Below are 20,435 nucleotides of genomic sequence, written 5' to 3'. Positions count from 1 at the left end.
CCGATCCTGACTCCTGCCGGCAACAGGAGACCGCTGGGAAGGCAAACAGCCTCCTGGGCCTCGACCCGCTGCAGGCTAAGGGCTGGGGTGATCTCTCCACACACCGGGGCTGCCTCGGACCTCCGGCAGCCCCACCTCTCTGTCCCAGGGTCCAGATGCTAGAGCAGGAGGGCAGCGCCGAGTTCTGGTTCCCCAGGGTAAACCCGCCGTCCGCCCTCAAGGCCCAGGTGCTTGAAGGAGGAAGAGTCTTAATACCATGCCCCTGATGCCCGGAGCAGTGGTGCACGACTGTGATCCCAGTGGCTCGGGAGGCTGAGGCAGGAGGATCTGAAGTTCAAAGCCAGCCTCAGCAACTTAGCCAAGCCCACAGCAACTTAGCGAGGACCTGCCTCTAATTAAAAAAAAAAAAAAAAGAAAGGGCTGGGGATGTGGCTCAGGAGTTAAGCTCTCCTGGGTTCAATGGCCAGTGCCAAAAACCAAATCCAAAACCAAAATCCATACCCCAGGCAGATGAAAACTCACCAGATTCAGCCTACCCCAGAAATCAATAAAGGCATACTTCCCCTGTTCAGGGGGCAACCTGGCCCCCTGGAACAGTGCAGACCCCTTGGCTGAAGCCCTGTCAGAGCAAGGCCTGTGTCACTTGACCAAGTCAGTGTCCTTCAGTGTCAGAGGATGCTTGCCCAAAACACTAACTGACAAAACACAGCTAAGCCACTTTGGTCAGCCCAGAAACAGCCATTTATATCTTCTTCAGGTCCCTGGGCTGCAGCTTGGGGGCCTGGAGAACCAGAGGAGGTGCTCAGGCCTCTGTGGAAAGGGCTGCTGTCGGAAACACCCACAGCCCAGGGGCTGCCCATCTGGCACCCACACTCCTTCCCTGGCAAAAGCCTGAAGAGATCCTCCATAGGAAGAAGTGTAAGATGGTCCTGGGAAGGCAAGAGCCAACCACGTCCAGCAAGCAGGCTTGTTGATGAAGTGTTTTCTCTCATTCTGCCTCAATCCTTTGCCTCCATGATGGCAGGGAACTGAACCTTATAGGGTCACAGCACCATGCAGCAAAGCCCCTCCCCAGACTCTGGCTCCTCACCCAGGCCTCCTCCGACTTCAGGACGGCAAGATATAAACATCTGCTCTTTATTAAAAAAAAAAAAAAAAAAATTGAAGGAAAGCAAGGCACACGATTCCTGCCTGCAATCCCAGCTACTCAGGTACTCAGGAGACTGAGGCAGGAGGATTGCAGGTTGGAGGCCAGCCTGGGCAACTTAGTGAGTGCCTGTCTCAATTTTTATTTATTTCTTTAAAGAAAGGGGTGTGGATGTAGTTCAATCCCGCGAACTGCAAAAATTAAAGAATACAATAAAACTGTAGGTTACCCAGTTTGTATCCGCAGATTGGTCACAAAGTGTTCCGTGTTGAGTGTGAGCACAGAGAAAAGCAAATCGCTGTTCCTGCGAAGTGAAGCATCTAGAACAGCCAGGTCTACGGACACCACGGGTAGGCCTGCTTAGGGCGCGAAGCGGGACCAGCACCCTGGGAAAGCGTCCTGGACCGCCCGCAGTGCGGACCGCCCATCCGCACACTTGAGCTGGGTGCCTTTTATGGTGTGTGCATTACAAAGTTGCTCAAAAGCAAACGTGCGAGCGCTTCCTTTGCCAAACTGGGCAGGAATGAAGAAATTCTCAGCAACCGGTCCGTTGACATTCCAGAGTCCTCACCCCCTGGGGGACAGGGGTTGTCGCCAAGGGCCAGAGCGGGAGCCCTCCGGAAGGAGCAGGACGGGCGCGGGGGAGGTGGGGCAGCGGGTCCAGAGCCCCTGCTGGTGGGCTAGGCCGCGGTCTGCGCGGTGGGCTCTGCGGAAATCCAGAATGACCTGGACGAAAAGCGTGACCTGCGGGACGGTGAGGAAGCCGGTGCTGCTTGCCCGACGAGGCGCTGACTCGGACTTCATCAGAGTCTTCGCTTTGGTGCAGGAAGACGGAACAGCAGGGAGAGACCCGCAGGCCGGTGAAGAAGGCGCGCTGTCCAGCTGTAGAGAGACTCGAGACCTGCTGGCCGCGTTCTGAAAACGCAACACCACGTCCCTCCGGGGCCGACCGGGAGGTACGAATCACAGTTGATTACTGTCGCTCCTTGTTAACCACATTTAATAACAACACGTTATTTCAAAGCTACGAAATAGAAAATTTAAAATATGCTCGCTGTCAAAAAGATGCGAAGTGATGGACATGTTAATTAGCTTAATATAATTATTCCATGATGTGCACAAATCCCAACATCACATTGGTGCCCACAAAATATATGACTCTTACGTTCAATTAAAAATTTAAATTTACATGATCTCTTAGAAAAAAAAATCCCCCAAAGCATCAATGAGAAGTCCCTGCCCTGGCCGGCTGAAAGTGCTGGGTCTTGCGGTCATTTCAAGGCGGTGCCCCAACGGCCCCTGCAGGGGCATTTTCTGCTGGGCGCCCCTCACCACCAGGGGGCGTGTTCTGTCATTTTCAGTTCCCCTGGTCAGAAGGTGCTTTGAATGTAGATAATTCCAGGACCCTTTCATGGGGCAAAGAGAAGGGCCATATTTTAGTGTCTTCTGCAGACCCCTTAGCAGAGTCTGCTCATGGGGGCTGCTGTCCCTATTGTCACCTGGCAGCTGGAGTCCTGTGGGCGCCCCACACGCAGATGGCCTTTATGGCTCAGTGCTCCTGCCATTGTGGTTCCAGAACCAGTAGGAACATTGACTGTGGAGACTCACAGTCAGCCCAGCACCACACAGCCAGGACCCCAGTTCCAGCTCAGGCTCCCAGTGCAATGGGCTGCCCAAAGGGAGGCTCCCTCTATGGGGGGGGGGGGAGAGGACAGAAGAGCTGGCCTCTGAGCCTCACTAGGAAGGATGACCAGGAGAGGGGGAAAGAATTCAGGGCTTCAGAGACCACCTGGGCAGCTATTTCTGGGACCAAGAAGAAGTATGACCAGTGGCCAGAGAGGTAAGGTGGGTGCACAGAAAAGGCGTTTAAGACAGACTCAAAGTCAAAAAGGGCTTTTCACAGTGGCCACGCCTGTAATCCCAGAGGCTTGGGAGGCTGAGGCAGGAGGATCACAAGTTCAAAGTCAGCCTCAGCAACTTTAGCAAGACCCTGTTCAGAAATAGAATATAAAAAGGGCTGGGGATGTGGTTCAGTGGTTAAGTGCCCCTGGTTTCAATCTCTGGTACCAAAAAAAAAAAAAATCAATAAGTATGGTGAGTCTATGTTTCAAATATATAATAATGACAAATAAAACTCAAAAGAAAACGACCAAGAGGGTCTAGCCATGATAAGTAAGTGAAATCTCTGTGGCGCAGAAGCCAGCAGCAGTGGGAGAGGAGTTGCTGGGGCCTGCGCTGTGCCCAGGGGGCACCAGGGAGACATGTCCTCTCTGTAGGGTGGTTGGAAGTGAAGGGCTTCCTGCACAAGGCCCCACAGAGAGCGCCGTGGCTTGCATCTGGAGCCCCAGAAGCTGCCGTGATAGTGGGGCAGCCATGCTTGGAGAAGGGGAGGCTGGACATCCTCAGTGGATCAGCCCATCTGACGCATTCCTAATCTGAATGGGTGGACCGCTGGTGGCACTAGGTGGATGGGTGTGTCACAGGGATGTGGTCTTGGGAACCCTGTCCTACCCAGGTCCTTCCCATCTCTCTCTCTGCTGCCTGGCCTTCCTGAGCAAGCAGCCTGCCCCACCATGTCCTCTGCCATGTTCTGCAGGGGAGTCCACCAACCATGGACTGAACCTCTGAAACCGTGAGCCAAAATAAATCTTTCCTCCTCTAAGTTGTTCTTGCCAAATATTTTGGTCACAGCAATGAAAGGCTAACTGAGAGTGCTCTCAGCAACGGCAGTGAAGGGGCATGCACCCCTGGGACCCTAGCTCCATTCCAAGGACATCGCTGGAGAAATCTCACTCATGAGCTGGACAGGAATGTACATCTCAGCTTTGATCACACAAGTGCCAACTGCAGACAACCTAAAAGGTCAGCAGGGAAAGGGTGAAATAAATTGTGCTACACTCACACAATGGAACTTTCTCTGTGGTGAACAGGGTGATCTACAGCCCCGTGAAGCCACATGCAGAGATCTGGATAAAGCCTGACATGGTCATGCCTGGCTTCTGTGGCAGGAAGCGGGTGTGGGGGACTGGATATTAGCAGGACCTCAGAAACATGCCCAGACAGGTCAACCTGAAGGCGCTGTGCATCAGGAAGGTGACTTAGCAGTTGCTAAGTCACGCACCCCAAGTCAGGTAAGAGCCTTATCCTCGTACCCTCATCCTTAAAATTCCCTTTGCCTTTCTCCTACCTGGGGGTAGGTCTGGAGCTCCTCAGCCCTGTGTTCAGTTGTCTAGCTGCTAGCAAAAATCAGACAGTGAGTATTACCGGAGTCCTAGGCCAGAGGCCTGGCCAGGGGACCCAACAAATCAGGTCTGACCATCACCCCCAAAACCAAACAGAGGGTCCTGGTGAAGCCTAAAGGAACTTCAGTCAGTGCCGTTGCCCTGACTGAAGACCAGGGGGGTTGGGGGGACTCTGAGGTTTTAGAGAGGGGATGGGGCTAGGGTGGGGTTTGCTCAGCTGGAGGACTCTCACTGCTGCCCACCACAGATCTAATCCCATCTGAGCACCCAGGCAGAGCCTGTCCAGGACTAGAAGCTGCTGCTGCTGCCCAAGTTGGGGGGCTCTCTGGAATCCAAGGGGACCCAGAGCCCAAGAGCCGGATGCAAAATGGAGGCAGAGCCGCCAGGACTCTAGTCTTGCTCTTAGCTCCCTGAGGACAGCTGCAGGGCAGGCCGACAGGAGGAGTCCAGTCTTGTCGCAGGCGCTTCAGGGCAGGAATTTCAGGAAGACAGAGAGGACACATCTCCTTTCCAGTGGCTGCCAAGGGGAGCAGTATGATGGGCTCAAAATCTCATCTGAGCAAAGTGCGGACTTTCGCAAGAATGCTCCACCCCTGAGCCACTGGCCAGTACCACAGTGGACCCGAGAGCCTCAGGCCTAGACCGGCAAAGACCAATGTACCCACCCTGCAGGGCCAGGGATCCCCGTATGGGCTGCAGCTGGTGCTCCTCCCTGCTGCTGCCTGAGGAGCAATTCAGCCCGCTGCGGGCTCATGGCCCTGGGGTTTTGGCTGCCAGGGGCCCGACCTCCCCAGTCCGGCCCAGTGTTCTCCCTTCTGTATTCATAAACCTGCAAGTCTTTTTATTTATCTTTAAATTTTGCGACAGGGCCTTGCTAGGTTGCTGAGGCTGGCCTTGAACTTTCCAGCCTCCTGCCTCCCCAGGCAGGCTAAGTTGTGGAATTGAAGCATTCATGAATGTCCTGTCCAGAATGGAGTCTCCTTCTGGGATCTGTGGAAATAGGAGACTGACACATACCATTTTGCAGTGGATCTAAAATGTGTGCTGCATGAAAGAGCTAGACACCCAGGATTTATCATGTAAGGCTCCAGAAGAGCGGAATCAACAGTGATAAGAAGGAGTCAGTGGTTGCCCAGGTCAACAGTGGGAGGCAAATGGACTGGGAAGTGCCAGGAGAGAACTGGACTGTGAGCCTGGAGTGGACGGTGGGTGCTCAGGTGTGCACATTTACCAAGTCCCCTTGGTACCTTAGGATGAGTGCATTTTACATATGTAAACTAGACCTCCATCAAATTTATCTTAAACAATAAAAAGCCCTTGGGAGTATTTCTACAAAGAGGAGAAGATCTTTTAAGACAGACTTTAGAAGTTATTCTTAGATCTTGTAAAAATAACCTTTAATATCTAAAGTTTCTGTTATTCTAATTGCTTGTTGTACTCGATAATTATTGTCCAGGTATCAATGTTAAAATACCAATTGACATCATCCTGCACCAGCCTACGGCAAACACAGCAATTTGGGAAGCTGAAGCAGGAGGATTTCAAGTTTGAGAAGAGCTGCCCCAATTTGGTGAGCCCTGTTTAAAAAAAAAAATTAAAAAGGGTTGAGGGTGTAACACAACATAGAGCTTCCCTACGTTCAATCCCTTGTATGAAAATAATAATAATAATAAGTAAAACAAACAAACAAAAAACCACTGTCCACCCAGAGGATGAAAATTGGCAGTTCCTTTCCCCTATGCACGTATGATTGTGAGTTAAAGCCCACAACTCTGTTGGTTCCCTTTGCAAACACGGGTCTGAGAATGTTGGAGGGGCACCATGGATTTTGAGCTCCTCACCAGCTCTGTGGTGTCAGCCAATTTACAGGCCACCTGGGTCTGGGTTAGCATGCTTGGAGAGTGGGAGTAACAACAGTAACCTCCTAGTGAGGCTGCGGCAGGGGTCTGGTGTGCTGGGTTACAACTCCCTCCTCTCTACTGCGGGTTCAGTGCGCTGGCTGGAAGGGACCCCAGGGAGGCTGGGTTTCTTTTTTCTTTCTTTCTTTCTTTTTTTTTTTTTTAGAATTTCAATATTTATATTTTAGTTTTTGGCGGACACAACATCTTTGTTTGTATGTGGTGCTGAGGATCGAACCTGGGCCGCAAGCATGCCAGGCGAGCGCGCTACCGCTTGAGCCACATCCCCAGCCCTGGGAGGCTGGGTTTCAACAGGTGCTTCCAGGATCACTAGACAGGAGAAAGGGATGCCAGAGCCAGGGCTCCTCTTAGGACTTTCTGCTATTTACGTATCATTGGTCAAAATGGTCATACGGCCACCCTGATATCAAAAAGCGAAAGCATGCAATACTACCTTGGGCCTAAATGGGAAGAAAGTAAATACTTGGTGAACAGCACTAGCCTGGTTAGCAATTATAATTCAATTTTAAAAATGGGTAGAGGAACCAATAAAAAAAAAAAAAATTAGGCTGTGGCTGTGGCTCTACAGTAGCACACTTGCCTGGCATGTGTGAGGCACTGGGTTTGATTCTCAGCACCACATAAAAATAAATAAATAAAACAAAGGTCTTTCAACAACTAAAAAAATTTAAAAAATAAAAATGAAAAATGGAGAAAGAAAGAATGGATTTGAATTTTTAAAAAATGTTTATTTTTTAGTTGTACACAATAGTTTTATTTTGTTTATTCATTTTTATGTGGTGCTGAGGATGGAACCCAGGGCCTTGCATGTGCCAGGTGAGCACTCTACCACTGAGCCACAACCCCATTCATGGATTTGAATTTTAAGAATCACAGAATTGCAAAATAGGCTCACTGATCTGGGGAAATTTCACAGAGGGCATGGGAAGGCCATTGGAGAGACGAGTGGAGTGGCGTTGTTATGTCTGGGTGTCCACTTGGGGTCCAGGTTCTTGGGGATGTGAAAAAAGAATTGAGCAAGACACACAGAAGGAATAAGCCAAGTACACTTCATGGAGGGGAAGGCGGAAGTAGCACTCCATAAGGCAGGTACAGCGGCCCACAGGGGCTCATGGCCCCAGGTCCAGAAACCCTGGTCTTATATGCTCTTTTCCCTGTGAGGACAGAATTGAAGACCTTATCCCATCTGCTCCCACTGGTTACCTTGTGATGCCTGATTACAAGTGTCGGTTTCTGAATACCCAACCTGTGGCAGGAAGTGTCACAGCCATAGGACTTGTAAACAGGGACATGACTCACCTCCAGCTTGTACCCTGCCTCTGCCATCTTGGAGTCCTGCTTCAGTATCTGGGATTTATCTTTACTGAGCCAGATGGAGGGTCTGGGGTCAGTGGTCGGTATCTGGGAAAGGATTTGTCTAGGGAAGGATCAATGCTTTGGCCTCTTCCCAGAGACTGTCATTTCAGACTCGATGGATATCTCCTCCTGGGGACCTGTCTTGTCACTGGGGAAGATTGTACTAGGAAAGAATCAATGTATTGCCTTCTGTCTCATTCCCTGTCCCTGGGCCATACTGGTTGGATTTTGTCATTTTCCATATCCAACACATAAATAAAAGAACATTCTGAAAACAAATTTAGTAAGTAAGTACCTATTAATTGGACTGACAGCACTCTGTAAGAACTCAGGCCTGGAAAAAGACAGGCCTGGAGGTGAAGGTTGGGGAGTTCACGGGTTTTTGGATTGAAAGCCACAGTCCCTCTTTCCTTCCCTTTGGGTTCTTTCTACCTGTCCTGTTTCTTCTACCCTATTTCGGCTTAGTGGTTGAACACTTGCTTGGCATGCCAGACGCCCTGGGTTTATCCCCAGAAAACTGTATTTATTTTGCCTCATATTCCGCTTATTTCACATTGCAAGCATTCGGGGACTGTTCATCCTTTGTCGGCTTCTACATTTTCACTCTCCTGGGAACTGCACTTTCAGCATCAAAGTCCAGCATCAGAAGGCTGCTGTGGTGACCTGAAGTCAGAACAAACACACGGAAACCTTGTGCAATTGGGCCGGCTGGGTCCAGGCCCCGGGGGGGCGGCAATGATCTCCCGCCTGCTGGATTCGGCCCCAGGTTGGGCCAGGACCCCGCGTTGGGTCCCGGCCCAGGAGTTGGGCAGTGACCTTGCCTAGGGTCCCTGCTCCGAGGAGGGCGGTGACCTCGCAGACACAAGCCTGGGATTGGGCAGCGTCCTTGCAGGCACCCAGCCTTCCGCGGGGGGCGCCGGGGAGCTGCCTCCGCCCCGGGCGCGCGCCCCGGACCCGCACGCGCGGGCGGCCTCGCGGGGCCACGTGACGCCCTGGTCTGGCAGACGGCGGGCGCCGCGGAGCCATGGGCCGGAGGGTGGCGGGCGCTTGGGCGCTGGGCCCGCTGCTCTGGGGCTGCGCGCTGGCGCTGCGGGGCGGGATGCTATACCCGCGCGAGAGCCCGTCGCGCGAGCGCAAGGACCTGGACGGGCTCTGGAGCTTCCGCGCCGACCTCTCCGACGGCCGGCGCCTGGGCTTTCAGCAGCAGTGGTACCGGCGGCCGCTGCGCGAGGTGCGCGCTGCACGGCGGGGCCGCGGCCGGGCGCGGGGTCTGCGGGCAGGGGGCCGCGGCGGCGCAGGGCGGGCGGGCTCGCCCCAGCGGCGGGCGTTGCCGAGCGGTGTCCGCGGCTCAGAGCGCAGCGGGGCACCGCAGGGGCCAGCCTGGACTTCTGGGGCCACCTTGGCCCAGGCAAGAGGGACCGTGGCGTCCAGCGCTCAGGGAGAGTACGGGTGCTGCCCCCCCCCCCCCACCAGGACTCCTGCCCAGCTCCCCGGCCGCGTGCGGGTGCGCCCGCGCCTTCCTCTCCCTTTCCCACTTTGCTCAGCAGAGGAGGAAGTGAGGAGCCGGCCTGCCGCCAGCATTACCGACCCGGGCTTCCTCAGCCCAGGGGCCCGGCCCTGCCAGCCTTCCTCTCTTGTCAGCCGGTCATCTGCCTCTGAGTCAGGGGGTGGCCCTTCCTGCCCCTGGCCGAGCTAACCCCTGGCTCACCCTGATCCATGGAGATCTTGGCCCTGGTGCTCTCTGCCCTGAGGAAGCTCTTCTGACCACCACGGTCTCCCCACAAACCATACTGGCATTGCTGAGGCCAGCAAGTGATCCATCTGTTCATAGTCCCTTTTGTGTGTCAGAGCTGTGCCAGGTGTTGGGGAGTGTGGCAGTGCAGGACGGTGGGCCTAGGGCCTAGGGGACTGGATCTGACCTGACTCTTCTCTCCCAGTCGGGGCCCACCCTGGACATGCCAGTCCCCTCCAGCTTCAACGATGTGGGCCAAGATGCACAGCTTCGGAGCTTTGTTGGCTGGGTGTGGTACGAACGGGAGGCAGTCCTGCCTCAGCGGTGGACCCAAGACCTGGGCACAAGAGTGGTGCTGAGGATTGCCAGCGCCCACTACTATGCCATTGTGGTCAGTGCAGGGGGCAGCAGGCAGGGGGTGGGCAGTCATGCTGCTGAGCATGCCTGGGGTTGCCTGGCTCCCAACTGTCACCTGATAGCCCACCGTCTGGGTGGAACAGTAGGGGGACATTCATGCCCCAGTATGGGGTCTGAGCTGCAGGTGGGACACATTGCCTAATCTCCTTTGGCTCTCCCCTCCTCCCACCAGGCTGGTGTGGCAGGGGGCTACTGGCAGGCCCCTTGGCCCCTACATGTGGGTCCTTATGTGAGGGAGAACCTGAGACTGCAGGGACCCCTCTTTAAGCTCTGGCCTGGTGGCCCTCCTTGTGTCTGCAGTGGGTGAACGGGGTCCATGTGGCAGAGCATGAGGGGGGCCACCTCCCCTTCGAGGCTGACATCAGCAAGCTGGTGCAGAGTGGGCCCCTGTCCTCTTGCCGCATTACCATCGCCATCAACAACACACTCACCCCCCACACCCTGCCGCCAGGGACCATCCTCTACAAGACCGATACCTCCAAGTGAGCAGCAGCCTGTCCCCTGGTCCCCCTCCCACCTGCCCAGAGGTCTTCCTGCTGGGAACAGGGTGGCTTTTGCAGAATTAAGGCCTTAGATCTGGGGAGGCCAGGGAGATGTGAGTTGAGGTCAGAGGATCCAGAGCAAGGACACATGATCACTGTCCCCCACCTAGGTATCCTAAGGGCTACTTTGTCCAGGACATAAACTTTGACTTCTTCAACTATGCGGGACTGCATCGGTCTGTGACTCTCTACACGACGCCTACCACCTACATCGACGACATCACGGTCACCACTGGAGTGGACCAAGACACTGGTGAGGGCTCGTGGCAGCCTCTGCCCTCAGCTGGGCCTAGAGAGGCTTTATTCACTGTTTGGAAAGATCCTAGGAAAAGGGCTCTCGACCCCCACAAGCTCCAATCTACTCAGAAGCTGAAATGGGAACCATCAAGGCCTTGAAAAATCACCTGGTTGACCTCACTTTGAGGACAGGAGGCTCAGGGAGAGGTGGGGTCCTGCCTAAAATGGCGTAGCTCAGGATGAGGGTCCTGTGTCCCCCTCTCCTCTCGCGCACACTGAGCTCTATTGAGAATCTCTGGCCCCCCCCCTCTGCCGGCCAGGTGGTGGCTGCAGGGTGTGTGATTAGCCTACCCTCCCTGGCCTGATCTCTTGTTCCCTGCAGGGCTGGTGAATTACCAGATCTTCACCCAGGGCAGTGAACATGTGCAGCTGGACGTGCGTCTTCTGGATGTAGACGGCAGAGTGGTAGCTGATGGCGCAGGGGGCCAGGGCCAGCTGCAGGTGCCTGCAGCCCATCTCTGGTGGCCATACCTGATGCATGAGCACCCTGCCTACCTGTACTCACTGGAGGTAAGGGTGGTTTAGGATTGGTGCTGAAGGAGGCCTTTTGCCCCCATCTGGTAGCCCTGGCTTCAGCAGGCCTAGGACAGGTGGGCGGGCTGGCTTGGTCCCTTGGGCTTTCTTTTTTCATCCCTTGGTGGGGAGGCCCAGCTTTGAAGAGCAGGCCCAAGGGGAAGGGCTGGGGTGATTCTTCTTTGCAAAAAGCAGAACCTCTTACTTTTAGGGGATGTTTCTGCTTGCAGGCCCAAAGGTGGGGCTTGTGGTGTACCAGGGACCTTCCCAATTGGGTGCAGTGGCTCAGGCCTGCAGTCCCAGCTATTCAGGAGGCTGAGGCAGGAGTTTGAGGCCAACCTCAGAAATTTGGCGAGATCCCATCTCAAATAGTAAAAGGGACTGGGGATGTAGCTCAGTGGCAGAGTGCCTGCCCTCAGCCCCCAGTACCACGAAAAAGGGGGCCTTCCTGTCGGGGCCGGTGGGCTCGGCCTGTGCGCTCACCCTGCGCTGTGGTTGCTTGGCCCCCACAGGTGCGCATGACCGCGCAGACCGAGGCCGGGCCAGTGGCCGATTTCTATACCCTCCCCGTCGGGATTCGCACCGTGGCAGTCACAGAGAGCCAGTTCCTCATTAATGGGAAACCCTTCTATTTCCACGGGGTCAACAAACACGAGGATTCAGACGTGAGTTGCGGCCCTGTGCCCTGGGGGGCTGTTTCTGTCACCATCCCCTCCTCCCACCCGCCCAAGTGGCCTGAGGTCCTGGAGGGCAGCTCACCTGCGCCCGGCTGGGGTCCGGTCGCAGTTCTGGCTGTGGCGGGCCAGCCCTGGCTGCGGGTGTCATTCTGCTCTGTGGGGGCGCCCAGGTCCGGGGGAAGGGCTTCGACTGGGCCCTGCTGATGAAGGACTTCAACTTGCTGCGCTGGCTGGGCGCCAACGCCTTCCGCACCAGCCACTACCCTTACGCCGAGGAGGTGATGCAGCTCTGTGACCGCTACGGGATCGTGGTCATCGATGAGTGTCCGGGCGTGGGCATCGTGCTGCCGTGAGTGTGGCCCTCCAGCCCTGCATGCCCGCCCCGCAGCCTGTCCCCGCGGCCGGCCTTGCCAACGCCCTCTTCTGCTCTGCAGCCAGAGCTACGGCAACGCGTCCTTGCAGCACCACCTGCAGGTGATGGAGGAGCTGGTGCGCAGGGACAAGAACCACCCGGCCGTCGTGATGTGGTCTGTGGCCAACGAGCCCACCTCCTCCCTGAAGCCCGCGGGCTACTACTTGAAGTAAGTGCTGCCTCCGCCTCAGCGGAGCCTGGCTGGGCTGGGTCAACTCTGGGCTCCAACACACCAGTCGAAGTTTTCAACCTGGAGAGACCCTGTATCTCCCATTCACCCCTGAAGTGTTGTTGGTATCTGTAATTTTAAATTAAAGACATGGCTGGTGACAAAATGAGTCACCTATAAAATAGTACTTGAAAGCTGAGTGGTACAGCTCCTGCAATCCCAGCAGCTTGGGAGACTGAGTCAGGAAGATGGTGAGTTAGAGGCCAGTTTTGGCTACTTAGGGAGGCCCTGCCTCAAAATAAAAAATTAGGAAAAAAAAAAAAAGGCTGGGGGTGTACCTCGAAGGTAGAGCACCCCTAGGTTCAATTGCCCAAACTAAAAAACAAACAAGCAAAAAGCCCACACCAAAAACTCCCCAAACCAACCAACCCCAGGCATAAAAACACTCTTTGCTGCTCTGGTTTCAACTGTAAAGTGGAGTTGGACGTAATAGAGCCAATTAATCTTGGCACACAATGTTTTGATTATTTTGTTTTGGGTACTGGGGATTGAATCTTGGGGTGTTCAACCACTGAGCCACATCCCCAGTCTGATTTTACATTTTATTTTAAGACAGAGTCTCACTAAGTTGCTTAAGGCCTCAACAATTTGCTGAGGCTGGCTTTGCACTTTCAATCCTTTGGCCTCAGCCTCCTGCATAGCTGGGATTACAGGTGTGCGCCACTGTGCCCAACTGTAGGCACACAATGAAACAGGTTTTTCAATGGTGTGCGTATGTAACAGGCTAAAGTTACAGGTTCAGGTCATCTAAATTCATGCTCCCTTTCACCAGATGCCCGTAGCTCCCGCCCGATCCCCAAGTCACTGCAGAGGACTGTGGCACCTTTGGAGCAGTTTCCCTGAAGTAGAGGACTTGCTGTGGCTGCTGCCTGGGAGCATTCCTCCTTTCTTAGTCCCAGGGCTGTCACTTGTGGCAGGCTACCCCTTGCTGTAGAGGTGCCAGGCCACAGAAACTCCCCAAGGCGAATGCACCCAGCCCAGGAGTGCTTTGAGCCCAACCCGGCCCGGCTGGCAGGGAGGAGGGGAGGCTGGCTCCTGGACACAGGGATGGAGGCCCAGCCGGGCTTGCAGGCTGTTCCCACGTGTGGGTCTAAGGTGTCCCTGTGGAAACCACAGCTTTCAGAGGGGAAGGGGGGTGTAACGGAAGAGGATGTAAGGAAGGAGGAAAGCAGGCATGGCCAGGGACAGGGCAGCCTGCTCCGGTCCCTCTACCAGGAGCCTCTTCTCCATTCTGCCTGGTCAGCCTGACGCCACACTGTGCCATTTCTCCAGGGAGGCTGCCCCTGATTCTCTAGACCAGACGAGGTCCCCCATGTGCCGCCCTTTCGTGACCCTTGCTGTCACTTGCCCTTTTAGCTTGTCCCTTTGCCTGTGCCTGACTCTGCTCCTAGGACCTCTGTACTTAGCCTGTGAGCCTTGCTGAGCACAGGCACAGGGCAGCGCCCTGACTGTTGTATGGACAAATATCCCATCCTGACACTCCCTTCCTACAACCAAGAGCTTCTCAGGTTCACAATGCTACCCAGCCCAGGGGCAGTGCTGGGCCTGCTGACACCTGCTCACTTCTGGGGAAGGGGAGTGGTGGCCTCGGGGTACCTGGGCAGGTGGGGCGGAGGGAGAGGTGACTGAGGGCCCTTCCCAGGCTCACAGCCTGTCCTCTGTCCTCCTTGCTCAGAACAGTGATTGCTCACACCAAAGCCTTGGATCCTACCCGGCCTGTGACCTTCGTGACCAACTCCAACTTCGAAGGGGACCTGGGGGTGAGCTGCACACCTTCCTCGCCCCTGTCCTCTGTCTTGGTGTTTGCCAACACCTGTTGCTGCGAGGCTCTGTTAGCATCCCGCCATTTCCACAGATAGTCAAAGAGCGCTTCCTGGCCAACCAGCGTGGCTTCTAAATCCAAAGAGGCTGGGCAAAGGGCCATGTGCTGTGTTCAGTCTGGACTCCACATCCTCTGCACCCCAGTTAACAAGCTCTAGAAGTCGAGTCAAAGGTCTAGGGTGCTGAGTCCTCCTGACTGTGCACCCGTCACTGTGGGAAGCTTTTCAGAAGTCCAGATGTGATCCTGAGGTTCCCAGGTATCTCAGGGTGGGAACCTGAGTTCTTAAGAAGCTGCGCAGGGCCTGCAGTGACCAAGTGGCTCCCTTCAGATGGGACCTGTGTGATGGGCACTCAGAGCTGCTGGGCCCACTGTTCCGGGCTTGAGTTTGTGTGGGAGCTGTAAACATGGCACAAGGGGAGGCTCTTCACCAGGAACCAGGGGGAGCGTGGAAGCAGGTGCGACAGTAAGAGCAGTAGGAAGGGCCCCCTGGGCGGGGATGGAGAACCCCCGAGCCCCCAGGCCCTTGCTGCCTCTCCAGAACACCACCTCCACAGCAGCACAGGCTGCGTCCTTCAGCCTGGGCAGCAGCGCTTCCTTTATGGTCTGCCATGTGGTGGGGAAGGCTTTGCAGGGCGCCCTGTGCTTAGCCTCCAGGGAGAGCGCCAGACTCCTCTGGTGGAGTCTGGGTCAGAAGAAGGTGGTGCCTGCACCAGCCTCCCCAGCTTCCGCCTGCCGCAGTCTAGGAAGGAAGGGGCTGTGGCCCACGGGAAGGACTGCCTCTTCTACTAGACAGGTGTGTCCCCGTGAGGTTAGGTGCACTAGCTGAGTGCAGAAGCCTTCGCTGTGCAGTGGCCCCCTCCTCCTATCACCAGTTCCCCAGGGAGCCCAGGAGCCACCTTGGGACGCCATGGTGAGCTGGGAGGGAGCTCCGCAGTGTGCCCTCAGCGCATGCACAGCCCTAGGTCCTTGGAGAAGAGCTGCATCCAGTGGGCCTCCAGGGCAAGATGTGGGAGCACCACCTCAGCAGCAGAATCCAGCTGGGTTAGGGCCCTTGACCCCGCTGAGGGTTGGGCCTCTGAGGCCAGCTCAGAGCACCTGCCCAACATGCTCCTGGCCCCACCTGGTCACTCGTGGCCGCCTTTCCTACCTGTGGGGCATCTCCTGCAGCCCCTGGGTGACTTCTCTGACACAACCTGGCTAGTAAACAGGCTTTGTCACTCTGTCCCAGGCGCCCTATGTGGACGTAATCTGTGTGAACAGCTACTACTCCTGGTATCACGATTATGGGCACTTGGAGGTGATACAGCTGCAGCTGCGCACCCAGTTTGAGGGCTGGTACAGGACCTACCACAAGCCCATCATTCAGAGCGAGTATGGTGCAGAGACCATCGCGGGGTTCCACGAGGTGAGCAGAGCCGTGCAGTCCTTCACTCACCTCCACGAGGTGGGCAGAGCCCTTGCAGTCCTTCACTTACCTCCACGGGGTGGGCAGAGTTCTTCACTCACCTCTCCCAGCCTCCCCGCCCTTTGTTTGGACTGGGGGGTCCTCCCAACTCTCCAGCACCTGCCCAGCAGGGCAGGTGCTGCCAGTGGTCAGGCCTCTACCTTGCTTGGCCCAAGAGGCAGCCTTCTTTCTGGACAGCCACCCTCCAAATGCCTGTCATCTTGCTGGCTGACCCACCTTGGGTGTCCTGGCGCTGGCTCTTGCTGGCCTGTGGGATGGGATGGAACACTGATTGCCCTTTGCTGTACCCCAGGCTCCCCTGTTCCTGCCTAGGCTGCCCACAGCAGTGCCAGTCATCCGAGTTCCAGGGTCAGCTTGGCTGGCCCCTGTCAGGGGCTCCGCCTTGCCCGCCCAGGCAGGGTTAGCTGTATGATATCCGTCCCAGCTGTAGGCAGCACACTAGTGCTCAGTGCCCATAGGAGTGGGCGAGGTCTTGGGAGAAGACTCACTTCCTCAAAAATTAGCCACTCTGCCTTGTGGGGCGGTTTTCTTATGTGATTCTTTAAAAAAAACCCTCTTCCTTTTCCAGCTGGGGTTTGAACCCAGCAGCACTTACCCAACAGGTTCTGAGTTGCTTATAGCCTTGTTCATCTGCCCCAGCTGGCCTGAGCCTTGTGATCCGCCTGCCTCAGCCTCCCAAGTAGCTGGGATTACAGGCATGGCCACCTGCCTGGCCCTGTGTGGACTCTTGAGTCACAGCCAGTCCATGATCCGCACCCAGTCGTCCTCTGCTGTCACTGTTGAGCTCTGGTTCACTCAGTTGACTCTGCTATCCTGCTCGCAGAGAAGGCCACTCCCACTGACTAGCAGAGCAGGGTAGAGTGCACGGTGTGCAGCTCCTGTCTGAATAGGTTGAGGGGTGACAGACCCTTTGTGACAACAGAGATGTCTCCATCTGTGCTGCCCCAGCAGTAGCTTCCAGGTACACATGAGCTGTGACCGGCAAGGCTGCCTTCACTTGGGGTTAGGGAGCTGTGTGACTGTGCCGCTGCTTTAGACAGTGCAGCTCCACCTCCATGAGCAGGCACCCGGCACCTTGCCCTGCCCTGCCCTCCCCTCAGACTCAGCATTTTTTTCTCCCCCACTTTCATACTAGGGATTGACCCAGAGGCACTTAACCACTGAGCCACAGCCCAGCCATTTATTTATTTTTAAATTTTGAGACAAGGTCTCACAAGTTGCTTAGGGCCTGAGTTGCTGAAACCTGTTTAGACCTTGTGAAGTCTCGGCTTTGAAATGGACATAGCTTGGCTCCTCTTTCAGCTCCTCTCGCTGGAGCAGAGTCAAACCCAGCAGGGCCTTCTCTTCTGAATGACTGCTGCACCCTGGAGCACCTGAGAGACCCCATCTCCCAGGAGGCTCTTGAGGTGGACACTTGGACTGCCTGCCCCAAGAACATCTTTCCATCACGAGGTCCTGCACCTTGACACATAGGAACACCTACTAGAGCATTCAGTGAGAGCCTGGAAAGGGCCCCTGGCCCTGTCTGCCAGGCGTGCTGCATACTGCCCAGCCCTGCTCTGCATACCCCTTCCCTGTGCCGACTTGGAGCTTGTTCCCCTTGCAGCGTGCTTGCCTTTCCTGTTTATTGCTCTGTCACCAGTGCCAGTCACACAGGTGGACACTAGGTTAACCGCTGAATGAACGACTGCTCCAGCAGCTGCTGCCCAGGACAGCTCCAGGTGGAGCTGCAGTGTGTAGAACTGGGGGCACGCTAATTCTCAGACGAGGCTGCTTAAACCCAAGACTTCACTGCAGGGCCATTTGGCTTTCAGATTCGGAAAAACGACAAGGCAAAGCTCAAGTTATGCTTATAAATACAGTAACTACTACTTATGGGTTCGACTCTGGGTTACAGCACACCATAGCTGAGTCCTGCAGTCACCATGGCCCACTGCAGGGACAGTTATTTTGGTCACTGTCAAGTGGATCTTTATTTTTATCTAACATTTTTGGTTCTGCCAGTTCTGACTCCTCTCTCTGCCTTGAATCCCAGGATCCGCCTCTTATGTTCACTGAGGAGTACCAGAAAAGTCTGTTAGAGCAGTATCATTTGGTTCTGGACCAAAAACGCAAAGAATATGTGGTTGGAGAGCTCATCTGGAACTTTGCCGATTTCATGACTAACCAGTGTAAGTGGCCCTGTGACTTGTGCAGTGTACCACTTCTCATTTCTTCAGGTTAGCTTTTCAGTTCTGGGCATCTGGTTGTAAAAAGGCTGGAACAAAGGAGTGGGCTTAGTTCACGTGGGCTACACGGAGAACTTGCTAGGAAAATAAGGCCGTGCTTAGCAACAGCAACGCAATCAGCACCTGCTCCCAAGTCATCTTAAGAGAGAGTCTCCTATCTTGAGGCAAAAAGGGCCAGCTTCCCCTGCCTGGGTCCAGGGGACTGGATCTAATTTTGGATACACCTATTATTTCAGAGAAGGGTACAAAGTCCAAGAAACACAATTCAGTCTGTTTTATGTTATCAACTTGCAAAAAGGAGGTTCGCCAAACACAGGTAAGTCCCAATGTACTGAATATGGGTGTCCATCTGCACCTTCTTGAGTCAGGCTGGATGAGCAGCTTCAGTGAGGTTCCAGGCCAGCACTTCCTTTCTTCCATGCCTCCAGATTTCTAGTTTCCTCACTTACTCGACCTTCACATGGCTGGGTGAGCAAGAGGACACGACAATGGGGAAAGTCAGGCCTCTGGTAGGTCCAAGTGTGACTAGAAATCTGAAAGGAAGGGGGACAGACAAGCACACAGGATGAGGTGAGGAATCAGAAAAAGGACCGAGCTGCTTAAGATCCATAGCCCTGGATACAGGGATGGCCCTTCTGTGGTGGGATGCTGTGACCTTGGGCAAGTTGTGTCACCTTTCCATGGGCCTACAAGGCGAGGTAGTTTGACCCTCACCTTATAGATTCCATTTGACATGTCAGCGGTGCCAGGTATTTGCTTATCATGGGAGAATTAATTTTTTAATTGTACGTGGACACAAAAATCTTTATTTATTTTTATGTGGTACCAGGGATTGAACCCAGTGCCTCAGGCATGCTAGGCAAGCTCTCCACCACTGAGCCACAACCCCAGCCCCGGAAATGGTCTTTTTTGAGACGGGATCTCACTATGCTACCTAGCCTGGTCTTTGGCTCCTGAGCTCAGAGCCCTCTTCCCTCAGCCTTCCCAGTAGCTGGTCACCAGGTGCACACCTGGAGCACTCATCCACTGGTGGAGCCACATTGCAGGTCCTGTTGCTCTACATCCCAGTCCCCTGGGAGAGCTGCCTCTGCAGGAGGCCCAGGCCTTGCCGGGCACCCATGTTTAAATCCCCCCAACAGACCTGTGATATGGGAGGGCAGTGGTGTTTAAATGCTCTGGCCTAGAAGGTGTTGCTCCATACTCTTCAGAACAAGCAACCGCCACTCCGGACACTCAATTTTTGTGGCTGGCTTGATTGCAGTTTGGTTCTCAGGTTGTCCCATCAGTCACCTCAAGTGCTTTCTGCCTTGTTTTTTAGCACCGCAGAGACCAGTGGGGAATAGAAAGGGCATCTTCACCCGACAGCGACAGCCCAAGAGTGCAGCCTTCCTTTTGCGGGAGAGATACTGGAAACTTGCCAATGAAACCAGGTACCACCCTTCGGTGGCGAAGTCACAGTGCTTGGGAAACAGCCCATTCACTTTGTAAAGCCAGAGAGCTACCTCCAGGACACCCACCACTGTGCACCTGAGGAAGGGCGACTTCCACACCCACAGAACAAGTGCCTCTTGCCGTGTTGATGGCACCAGTTTCTGGTTTGGACTCTGGCGACCTGCTAGAAGGGGATGATGTCAGAGACAAAATAAAGCTTTTCTAGAGTGGGAAGAGTCTGCATCAGTGGCCCCTCACACAAGGGTCTGTCCTGCAAAGATAGGTGGTGTCCTGCGTGTCAGTTCTTCCTTGGCGTTCGCTGCGCAGGACAGGTAGAGAACCATGGCTTCAACACCCACGTCACAGACGGAGTCCCCATCACAGGGCTGCCTGTGCTCGTGGGCCCAACAGCCCAGGGGAGTAGACCCCCACGAGAGGAGGCCCACGGGCACTGGCGGGCGTACAGAGGCACTGCGCTGGCATCGACCCACCCACATGCCACTTCCAGTCGCCTGGCAAATGAGCATCAGAGAGGCTTACGTGTGGACACGTGTTGCTAGTGCTTGTTCCAGCCTTGGCCAGCCCAGTCCAACAGACAGGCTCCCTCACAGCCAGTGCCACTGTCTGCAGTGACACCTCTGGGCCAGCTGTGTCTGTAAATGGCACTCCAGGCGGACTCCTCCACCTGCCTTCTGCAGAACAGAGGCCTTCCTCAGGGAATTTCCCATCCTCCCCTTACAAGGGTCCAGTGAGGCAAATAAAGTGCGTTATACCTGAGATTTGAGTTTGCATCAGTCCTGGTTTGGAAAATGATTCCTTTTGGTGTCAGTCAAATGGCAGACAGTGAAGCCACACAGTTCTGGATGCAGAGCTGGACTCGCTTCTCTCGCAGTTGCCTTTTCAGCCTGTTTTCCAAGCTCCATGGAAGAGACAGCAAAACGAATTCAGCCTGACTGTACCAGGTATCTGCAGACCACTTTTTAAAAACAGCTTAAGTACCAAGTCA

General features: G+C 54.9%; 1 protein-coding gene and 1 long non-coding RNA gene across 3 annotated transcripts; both read left to right on the top strand.

The window, feature by feature from the left end:
- The first annotated feature begins 3,452 nt into the window (after positions 1–3,452).
- LOC139702862 (uncharacterized) lies at positions 3,453–7,885 on the top strand. Its single transcript, XR_011705432.1, has 3 exons — positions 3,453–4,278; positions 5,846–5,959; positions 6,476–7,885. It is a non-coding gene; the product is annotated as an uncharacterized lncRNA (long non-coding RNA).
- A 773-nt stretch (positions 7,886–8,658) lies between these two features.
- Positions 8,659–20,206, top strand: Gusb (glucuronidase beta). Of its 2 annotated transcripts, XM_027948423.2 has the most exons (12): positions 8,659–8,895; positions 9,602–9,787; positions 10,114–10,295; positions 10,466–10,608; positions 10,975–11,162; positions 11,678–11,830; positions 12,013–12,191; positions 12,277–12,423; positions 14,159–14,243; positions 15,534–15,710; positions 17,806–17,941; positions 19,317–20,206. In XM_027948423.2, exons 1-12 carry the CDS (start codon positions 8,689–8,691, stop codon positions 19,484–19,486), a joined length of 1,953 nt encoding a protein of 650 aa, XP_027804224.1. In that variant the 5' UTR covers positions 8,659–8,688; the 3' UTR covers positions 19,487–20,206. The 2 variants fall into 2 exon arrangements, with proteins under 2 accessions (XP_027804224.1, XP_027804225.1); XM_027948424.2 differs by lacking the exons at positions 8,659–8,895; positions 10,114–10,295 and having other exon boundaries at positions 9,694–9,787.
- Positions 20,207–20,435: the final 229 nt, after the last annotated feature.

Source organism: Marmota flaviventris, chromosome 19 (genome assembly GCF_047511675.1).
Source record: "Marmota flaviventris isolate mMarFla1 chromosome 19, mMarFla1.hap1, whole genome shotgun sequence".
Lineage (NCBI taxonomy): Eukaryota > Metazoa > Chordata > Mammalia > Rodentia > Sciuridae > Marmota > Marmota flaviventris.
This window is presented reverse-complemented; position numbering and strand designations above follow the sequence as displayed.

Excerpts from the sequence above, each read along its gene's own strand:
- Gusb (XM_027948423.2), top strand. The coding sequence starts at position 8,689 with ATGGGCCGGAGGGTGGCGGGCGCTTGGGCGCTGGGCCCGCTGCTCTGG. Across the intron at positions 14,244-15,533 it reads ACTTCGAAGGGGACCTGGGG|GCGCCCTATGTGGACGTAAT; the intron begins GTGAGCTGCACA and ends ACTCTGTCCCAG. Across the intron at positions 15,711-17,805 it reads CCATCGCGGGGTTCCACGAG|GATCCGCCTCTTATGTTCAC; the intron begins GTGAGCAGAGCC and ends CTTGAATCCCAG.